This window comes from Alosa sapidissima, chromosome 12 (assembly GCF_018492685.1).
Source record: "Alosa sapidissima isolate fAloSap1 chromosome 12, fAloSap1.pri, whole genome shotgun sequence".
NCBI classification, from domain to species: Eukaryota; Metazoa; Chordata; class Actinopteri; order Clupeiformes; family Clupeidae; genus Alosa; species Alosa sapidissima.
In genome coordinates, this window is record NC_055968.1 from 21,366,326 (window position 1) to 21,376,325 (window position 10,000).

General features: G+C 48.3%; 1 protein-coding gene across 5 annotated transcripts in view; it reads left to right on the forward strand.

Annotated features, from left to right (window-relative positions):
- Positions 1-10,000, forward strand: part of nfic (nuclear factor I/C) — a 104,272-nt gene that overhangs the window by 25,826 nt on the left and 68,446 nt on the right. For 3 of the 5 annotated variants that reach the window (XM_042111917.1, XM_042111921.1, XM_042111919.1), the window contains exons 1-2: positions 901-957; positions 2,020-2,551. In XM_042111917.1, the coding sequence (XP_041967851.1) occupies positions 916-957; positions 2,020-2,551 (574 nt within the window). In that variant the 5' untranslated portion in view covers positions 901-915. Of the gene's footprint in view, positions 1-900; positions 958-2,019; positions 2,552-10,000 lie in introns of those variants that run through there. The other 2 variants (XM_042111920.1, XM_042111918.1) reach the window with 1 other exon arrangement.

Below are 10,000 nucleotides of genomic sequence, written 5' to 3' on the forward strand. Positions count from 1 at the left end.
GCCGGGCAGGACAACAGTCTGTCGACCTCAGAATTACAGCACAATGTTTTTCTTCTGAACTTCTTCCTCCAGCACAGAGTTGAAGTCACTGGAAATATAAACACATTATGGCTCGGCCGTTGCTTCAGTGCAAAAATAGACGTGAAAATCTGGTTTCCTGCTCTGGGAGATGAGGCCTATGTGCTCTTCTTGCCCTGCTCATGAGAGTGCTGTGTGTGTGTGTGTGTGTGCTGAACCATAAAACTTCAGTTGCTGATAGCAAAAGTGCCATTGTTCTCAAACAATGTAACTTAGTCGAGTGAAAGGTAGTCGCTGAATAATAGTTTTATAATATTAGATAGCTGCTGCAAAGGCCTTTGCAGGTAGCAAGTGTATATTTATGTGAGTACATTTGTGTTTGTATTGGGAAAGGGGAAACGGGGGGGGGGGGGTGCTTAGGGGTATGGAGGTTCAGAGGTATCCTCTTTTTACCCCGGCAAACAGTGGTGTCAATTTTCAAGTACAAAAAACAGAGCATGTTCGGTTTATTCGTGACAGAGTGAAAGTATTGCGTGGGGAGGAATGGGGGGGGGGGGGACTTTAAAGGTTTACCTAAATCCGTTGTTGTGCGCACGCGGCAAGGCCAGCCTAGCCGGCAGCCCTGGTCCTGGGACAGCTGGAAGCGTTTAAAATGTTGTGCTGCTGAGAACAGCTCAGACTGTTTATTGCATGAGATCTGCAGTGTGCCTCAGTCATGTCCAATTAGACCGCACTGGCAGGCTCGCGGGTTGCTCGCTTTCTCTCTCTCTCTCTCTCTCCCTCCCTCGTCGTCACCATCGCTTACACCACTGACCCCCCCCCAACCCATCTATCTCCCACAACCACCGCCAAAATCACACCCCTGAGGTCCAGGCTGTTCAACTCCTCCATGACACCATGCAAAATGTACGCTGCCAGAAGGATGCTTCTAAAAAGAAAGTGACCCCCCGACCCGCCTTGCTCGGAGACTTCTTACCGTGTCGGCTTGCTGCGTTTAATTACGCCGAGGCCCCCAAAAATGAAAGCGGCGCCCGCAGATCCCCTGCTCGCTCGTGGAATATGTGGAAATATCTGGAGCGATTATTACCGCAGAGTTTTCTGGAGGAATGATCTGTCCCCCTTTCCCTTCATGCACACAAAGCAGACCCACACACACACGCACACACACTGTATGCAACCTCAGTGCCTTAGGTCTTTTTTTGACCGTGGCGTGCGCTTTTGCCTAGTTTATGAGCACATGGATTTAAAGTGGCATTTATGATCAAGTATAGCAGTTCTGCAGTGGTGTTCTAGCATAGATGAATATGGAAGTAATTAGCAATTCTAAATGAATGTTACAGAATTATGGTGCCCTAAACAGTTAAGAAACTGTGGCTTGCCTCAAAGGCGCACAGATGTGTACTGTTGTTGTTGAGCTGTCACCACTAAAAGGGAAAATAGTCAACAAAACTTAATTGGATAAATGATTGCTGTGTTTGTTTAGGGGTGTTACTCCAAGATGGGACACAATGAGCCGCTATTTATGCAACTGTCTTTTATTTTAGGAGCACCATGTATGTTTGGTTAATCCCATTATACACACACATGTGGATTTCATGTGAAGTCTTCCAGTGCTGTATCCGTTTTGGCCCATGGATATTTTGGTCAATTTTTTAAAGCTTGTCTTATTTACACACACTGGGTTGTTTGAAATAGAAAGCAGAACAGATTGTAGTCTATGGTGGAATTTTCTTGACGTAACTATTCAATGGAAATATCCAGCACTGATTGAGACTGACAGTTGACCAAATGTGGTGGAGTCCTGCGTTGTTTGGTAAAGTCCCTGATATAATTAATTGGAATTGTGCTGTCTGTGGCCTTTAAATCAGACTTTCCGTTGTTATGCAACTCATTCTGCAGCTGCGGTTGATTGTCTCTGGTGGTCTACTGTGTGGCGTATGATTAACTCAGTCACATTAAGTAATGTCTAACCCTTTCGTTTCCTTCTTGTTTCTTTTGCAGGATGAGTTTCATCCGTTCATCGAGGCCCTACTGCCGCATGTGCGTGCCTTCGCCTACACCTGGTTCAACCTGCAGGCGCGCAAGCGCAAGTACTTCAAGAAGCACGAGAAGCGCATGACCAAGGACGAGGAGCGCGCGGTCAAGGACGAGCTGCTCGGTGAGAAGCCCGAGGTGAAGCAGAAGTGGGCCTCGCGCCTGCTGGCCAAGTTGCGCAAGGACATCCGGCCCGAGTGCCGTGAGGACTTTGTGCTGACCATCACGGGCAAGAAGGCACCCTGCTGTGTGCTGTCCAACCCCGACCAGAAGGGCAAGATGCGGCGCATCGACTGCCTGCGGCAGGCCGACAAGGTGTGGCGCCTGGACCTGGTCATGGTCATCCTCTTCAAGGGCATCCCGCTGGAGAGCACAGACGGTGAGCGGTTGGTCAAGGGTGGCCACTGCGCAAACCCCATCCTGTGTGTGCAGCCGCGGCACATCAGCGTCTCCGTCAAGGAGCTGGACCTCTACCTGGCCTACTTCGTGCAGGAGAGAGGTGAGTCAGACAGCCCCCCCCCCCCCTCCCCCTCCTGTCTTGTCACGCTGCCTTTTCATGTCTGATGAGCGAGACTTGTTTGTGATCTTGTTGTCGAGTGAGCTCACAGAGATAAAAAGGATGTTTCTGAGTAAGACAATCACTGATCACTGATCACGTCAGTGGAATAGATTATTGTTTTTGAGCCAGTGACATTACTTGTAGCATTTGGGGGCGAGCCAGTGAGTGAGTAGACCTGGTCTTGTCATCATCTTTAACATTTATTTCTGTGCAAGTTGATATGTTGCGTATTTTTGAGGTCATTGGTGAGGTAAATGTGCAGTCTTGTGCGTGGCATGAAATGACTCACAAAACGACAAGATTATTATTGACTGAGATAGATGATCCTTCTGCAGCATGTCCTCAGATGACTGTATGTCTTTGTAAGTCGATGAGATGACTACTATCTTTGTTAATTTCTTTTCTGGCAAGGAAACAGTCCCCCCCCACCCATCCTCTCTTTAGCCATCTGTGACTTGAGCGCGTCCAAAACAAATAGTTAGTCGCAGCGCAGCTGTGGCTGGTCACTGGTCTGGTTCCTAATGTACATTCATAGCAAGGATGCTAAGTGCTTAGCGAAAGCTGCTGAGTCAGGGCCTTTGTTAGCGAGACCAGGAGTATTATTATAGCTGTACATCCGGTCACATAGTAGAGACTGTGGCCACTGGCCTTTTTAAAATAAGAGTTTTACTGTTTAACAGTTTTGACAGGCTGCTGCCAGAGCACAACTTAACAAGAGGGACAGAAACAGCAGCAGCAAGAAAGAAAGCTAGACTGAGAGACAGGTAGAATGGAAGGATATAGCAGAGAGAGCGAGTGAGAGATAGAATGCCGAAAAACGAAAGAATGTAGCCCAACCAAGTCCTTGTCGGTGTAAATCATTTTAAATGAGCGTGGCTTCCAGACGCCAACCTTGGCGATGTGTTAAAATTTACAGTGTTGTATAAAAGGGTGCAGTCTGGTAGTTAGCGGGCAAAGCTGGGTGCCAGCTGATGCGTGGCCTGCCTCTGGAAGCCGCCAGTGCCCCTGCCACCACCACCGGACCACGAGGTTGGCACAGAGTCTCTCTCAGATGGGGCAGGGGAGGGCTGGCACCGCTGAGCTGGAAGCACTCTGGAGCTAAAGCTAGCGCTACCTCATCTGTGTCTGTGTTTGTTTGTGTGTATGTATGTGGTTTGTGTCTGTGTACAGAACTAGTTCTCCCTCCTCTCTTAATGGATGTGTGTGTTCTCCTTTCCTAAACCTTAAGTATCTACACTGTAGTGCTAAAACTAGCTCTATGTAACTCCTCGTGTGTGTGTGTGTGTTTTTGTTGTGTGAAGCTAGTTGTCCCTCCCTCTCGCTGGTGTGCGAGTTCTCTTTTCCTAACCTTGTATGCGAGTGTGCTTCTCATAGCATTCCTGGTCAATCTTGCCATCTCTTTTTATCTTTCCATATGAAATCTTACAGTCTTAGCATGCTATGTTCGAGGGCTTGAACAGACATTGACAGAACTGCCTGATGTTGCGATATTTTAATACATTGGATTTTATTTATGATTAAATACAGCACACTAAATACTAGTTGAATTGACTGGCATTATAGCATCATTATTATAGCATAATAGCATCATTATGGGTTGGGTTGGTGTAATCTCACAAGTTACCCTGTGAGATATTCAGTCCTATTACAGTACGTACATACACACACACACACACACACACACACACACACACACACACACACACACACACACACACACAACAACTGCAAGTTGATGTGCAACTCTCTCTCTTCCCCCATCAGTTTCTCTCTCTGTTTCTCTCTCTCTTTCTGTATGAGTGTGTGAGTGAGTCTATGAGTGTGTGTTTGAGTGGTTGCAGTGCTATGGTGTATTTATGGCTGTAGTGGAGTGGTCAGCGTGTCAGAATGATGAAGGCTGAGTGAGAGCTGAGCCGGGAGGCTGGACGTGGAGGTGGGTGCAGAGGGGAGCGGGGTGTGAGCGGGACGCTGTGCTGCGGCCTGGTTGCAGCAGCAGGGTGACTCAGCATCACCACCCACAACCCCACCTACCCCAGTCCAATGCCACTGTGCCAGCCCTCCCAATGCACTACATTACCCATAACCCCACACCAACACCACCAGCTCACAACTTACAACTTCCCCTCCGGGGACTCTACAGTCTCTACCACTGCAGTCTCCCTTGGTTTTCATAATTGGTAAATTGGAAGTGGTATTCTGACATCCTCTCATTGTTTGGCTATGCGAATGATTAAATCAACATAAATATATAAACAATATTTACTTTGAAAATATACTACCACTATATCATAATATATATGGCAAATGAGACATCAAGGTATGACAATCCACTTTAAATATGCATTAAGTTACTAAGTCATTAAGCTGTATGCAAAACATTTCAAATATACTGTATACTGTGAGTCATAGTTAATTTGCAAAGCACAGAAAATAAACTTTAAGTCAATAAGTAAGTAATAAACATCCATGCAAAAGTAAGTCGTAAGTGCCTGTGCAAACTGTTATATTCAATTAGCTGTGACATTCTGTGTAAAGCATTTTGAAGTGGATCAGATAGGGGTCTTGTCTGGAGGGCTAAACTTAGCCTCTGGTTGTTGGAGAGACATGAATGAGAACAGGAGGGAGACGATCCAGAGAGCAAGAATCACTCCAGTCTTTAGCTGCTCTTCTCTGGCACTCATTTCTCTCTCTCTCTCTTTCCCTCTGTCTCTCTCTCTCTCTCTCCTCTCTCTCTCTCTCTCTCACTCTACTTACATACACACAGTCACACACTTTCCCTCTTTCTCTTTCTCTCTCCCTCCCTCCCTCCCTCCCTCTCCTCTCTCTCTCTCTCTCTCTCTCTCTTTCCCTCTCCACTCTCACTCACACACTCTCTCTCCCTCTCTTACCCCCCCCCCCCTCGACCTTCACCCTCTCCAGTCTGGGTCAGGTCTGCCTCTCTGTCACCAGACCTGCCTAATAGCCTACAAACTCCTGGCTGTAAACGCTCAGATAAGAAGCCGGGGCTTTTCACTTTCACTCAGAGCAAAGGGAAAGGGGGAGGAGAGGAGTGGGAGGAGAGGAGAGGAGGAGGGTGGGAGGGTGGCGCTGAGTGAGCGAGGCAGGAGGAAGGAGGGAGAGGAGGGGAGGTGGGGGTGGGGTGGAGGGGCAGAGCAGCCAGTCAGCATTTGTTCTTAAAGGCACAGTACTCCTCGTTTTTCTTTTTTTTTTGGAACTGACACACAAGGCAGGTTCTGCTCCAGTTTCCTCTCATTCTGTCTCCACAATCTCTCTCTTTCTCTCTCTGTACTGCTCTCTGTCTCTCTCACTTTCTCTCTTTCTCCCCCCCCCCCCCTCTCTCTCTCTCTCTCTCTCTCTCTCTCCCTCTATCTCTCCTCCCATTCTGTCTGCTGTTGTTTTCTGTCTCTCATTCTCATTCTCTCTCATTTTGTACCCCCCCTCTCTCTCTCACTCTTTCTCACTCTCTTGCTCACTTTCTCTATATTCTCTCGTTCACTCACTATCCTTAGGCTCCTTTCACTCTCCCTCCCTCTTTTCTCTCTCCCTCCCCTCCCTCTTTTTCTGGTCTGGGCTCTGTGGTGTAAAGTCTGCTCTGCAGCAGCAGCTGCTGTTGGCCGGCTGTGTGTGTGTGTGTGTGTGTGTGTGGTGTGTGAGAGAGCGAGGGAGTGTTTTTGGCCCGCGCACTCGTTTGCTGCGATATGTTTTGGTATCTTTACTAATGAAGCGGACAGCAGGGGCAGGAGCCCTGCATGGCACGGAGTCCAAGGACAACACGGCTCACCACTTACCCACACTCTTATCTCGCCCTCGTCCCCTCAGCCACGCCAAATAGGCTCACTCACTCTGGAGGGAAACAGGGGAAACAGTCTAGCTCGCTTTTTTTTGCCCCTCCACATTCGTTTTTTTGTTTTGGGGGGGGTTGGGGGGGTGTTACATTCTTGATATTATTGATTAAATACGTGTGAAATGCTTGGGTGCGTACTGAGAGCTGCCCTAATCTCCATCTCCAAGTCACATGATGCTGTTGAAAAACTGTTCATGTGAAACACACACACACACACACACACACACACACACACACACACACACACACACACACACACACACACACACACACACACATACACATTTACACACAGTGTCTTTGAAAACTCTCTCCTGTTTCTGCTCTGCTTTGGCTTGGGGATGGCGATGGGAGTAAATGCGGCGTGTAAAACGTGTCAAAACAAAAGCCACGCTGGTTCTCCTTATTTGACACAACATGCTTCACAGGAATAGAGATGTGTGTGTGTGTGTGTGTGTGTGTGTGTGTGTGTGTGTGGAGGGGGGTGGGGGGTGGCAGGCAGCTTTGGTTGGTTGGGGGTGGGGGGGCACAGTCAGTGCAGGCCAAGAAACTACCGAGGGCCTGTCAAGCCAAGAGTTCTTCCTGTCTGCCTTGACCTCCCCCTGAACCCGCCCTCCTCCGCTGGCTCCTTGCTGAATGGCGGCTTCACAGAAAAACCCTTTGTGTGTGCACTGGACTGTTTCTGGCTCTGTGTGTGTGTGTGTGTGTGTGTGTGTGTGTGTGTGTGTGTGTGTGCCCGCACATGTCTGTCTGTGCCGCAAGTGTCAGTGTTTGGGGGGGGGGGGGGGGGGGTGACGCTGGTGGCAACAGAACAGAGGGTGATCCTGCATGGTCAGACATGCGCGTGCGCACACACTCACACACACACACACACACACACACACACACACACAATCCCATTGCAGCAGCACCACACACACATTCATGCAAAGGCAGATACAGAAACGAACACGTGCACGCAACACACACACACACACACACACACACACACACACACACACACACACACACGCATGTTCAGTAAACACAAGGACAGAGGAATGTGCTCCACTGCTGCAGCAACGGAAATTTAGAAGGGGTGGGAGGATGGGGGTCACCTCAGGTCAAGTTCAGCTCTGTTAAGTGGCGTCCAACAGGGGGTGGTGTTCAGCGTGCGGTCAGATTGTCTTAAAGGGATCGCACACACACTCACGTCTTTCCATCAATAGCCCCCGTCAACTGGGCCCTATTGATCACCTTTATGATTATCATAAAGTCCATGCATCCTTTTTAAAGAGCTGCACACTTAAGAGTTGCACAGTTGTACTTGCACCTGTTATTAAATTACCACATGTCTCCAGTCCATAACTAAACAGGCTGTGTTGGAATGCTGATGAATAAGCATAACAACTTAGTCTCTGGGGTTGCAGATGTTGGATGACATATAAATTATAACAGGAATTGAGGAATTCGGTGGACTTTTTTTTGCCTTGATCGTTGGCTGAGTTTCAGGTCATATCTCTGTGAGATGGTGCGAGAGTTTCCTGTAGCTGAATGGCCTGTCTCTGTTGACAGTAAATAAAAGAGTGTCTTTCCCTCCTCTCCTAACCCCCCCCCCCCCCTCCTCTCGGTCATGAGCGAGCGCACAGAGAGGAGCTGGAGATTCTCTCAGTTGATGTTTGTGTGCAGAAATCAGTCGTGCAGCCCTTAGCTCCAGGATACTCTCCAGCTCTCAATCACTTCATTTGGGCTGGCTCGGATTCCTCTAAGACCCCCTCTGTCTTCACCTCGCTCTCTCTCTCCCTCTCTCTACCTCTCTCTCCCTTTCTCTCTCTCTCTCCTTACCTCACTACCTCTCTGTCTCCTTTCTTTATCCCTCTATCCATTTCTCTCATGCAGACACATACACATACTCTCCTTCTCTTACTGTCTTTTTTCTTTTGTCTCTGCATTTCCCAGTTAAATGGTCTTTCCACCCGCCTCAGGAAGGGGAGGCAGAAATGCAATGAAGGCCATGGGTTAGATAGATGGATGGACAGGGAACGAGGGAGAGAAAGAGAGAGGGGGGAGAGAGAGAGAGGAAAAGAGAGAGAGAGAACAACAAGCCAGGGAAGGAGGGAGGTCAGGAGTGAAAGTCAAAGGCACTGCAACTCCATGGTAATCAATCCGGTCGATCGATGTGCTGGGGCTTGGGGCGTGTGTGTGTGTGTGTGTGTGTGTGTGTGTGTTGTGTGTGTGTGTGTGTGTGTGTGTGTGTGTGTGTGTGTGTGTGTGTGTGTGAGGGCTGCCATTGTGCTGATGGTGTGCTTTGGGCCTGAGCTGCCCTGGGAGCTCCCATCTGAGAGAGAGAGAGACAGAGAGAGAGAGAGAGAGGGAGGGAGGGGGGTGAGTGCAGAGCCACGTGATTCACCCCAGCTCTGAGCCAGATCAGGGCCTGCTCAGAGCTAGAGTCGGATGGAATCTGAGAGGAGAGGAGAGATGCAAAGGATGCTGGGTATGCTCTCATGGGCTCTGAGTGGCAAACCGCAGAGCAGACGAGAAAACTCCCTTCCCTTCTCTTCTCTTCTCCTCTCTTCTCCTCTCTTCTCTTCTTTTTCCTTCTCCTCTCTTCTCCTCTCTTCTCATCTCTTCTCTTCTTTTTCCTTCTCTTCTCTTCCTTTCTTTTCTTTTCTCTCCACCACTCAGCCCTGCCTTTGTGCCAATACAAGATGTGGATCTGTGGGTCAGTACAAAACATTAGTGGCATTAACTATGTATTGTCTCTGGAAGGTTTCTGTTAAAAGATCTATACCAAGTGTGGGCCAACAGGGGTATGGGCCAGTTGGTAGTGTATGGCTTTTTTGACCATGGAGCTCTTTTAGATGTGTCTGTTTTCAGATGTTTAGATCTTATATTTCTTCATTGAATTCTGTATGCGCCTGCCTTTTAGCTGGTTGCACAACACGCTAACAACACCAGGTTGTTCACTACAAAGGGAGCAGACTTACTGATAAAAACATGCATATGCACACTGTACTGAAAGTCATTTTTTGGAAAAAAAAACTAAATCTAAAAGTTAAATTATATGACTTAGATATATGACTTATTATATGACTTAGACTTAGTTGTTCAAATGTGTCTTGAATAGACAGTAGATGGACTGGTTGAGTATGCTCTGCCTATTTTAAGTTCACCCCAGGTCACCCTGAGCTGTGGGCACCATAAGTGTGGCTAGGGGTAGATTAGGCGCTGCCCTCTCTGATAAGCGGGCCATTTAGCGGTCTGTTTGTCTCAGCGTTAGAGCTCACACGTGCTATCAGAAAACAGCAAAGGGCTGCGCCCAGGTAGCAAAGCCAGGGCTGTAGAGATTTGCCTTGATGGAACTTAAGAAAGAGCTAGAAGGTTGTGTGTTGACACCCATGTGACAGGTTTCGGTCAGATAGTGACTCTTATTCTGACTGTGTGTGTGTGTGTGTGTGTGTGTGTGTGTGTGTGTGTGTGTGTGTGTGTGTGTGTGTGTGTGTGTGTGTGTGTGTGTGTGTGTGTGTGTGTGTGTGTGTGTGTGTGTGTGTGTGTGTGTGCGTGCG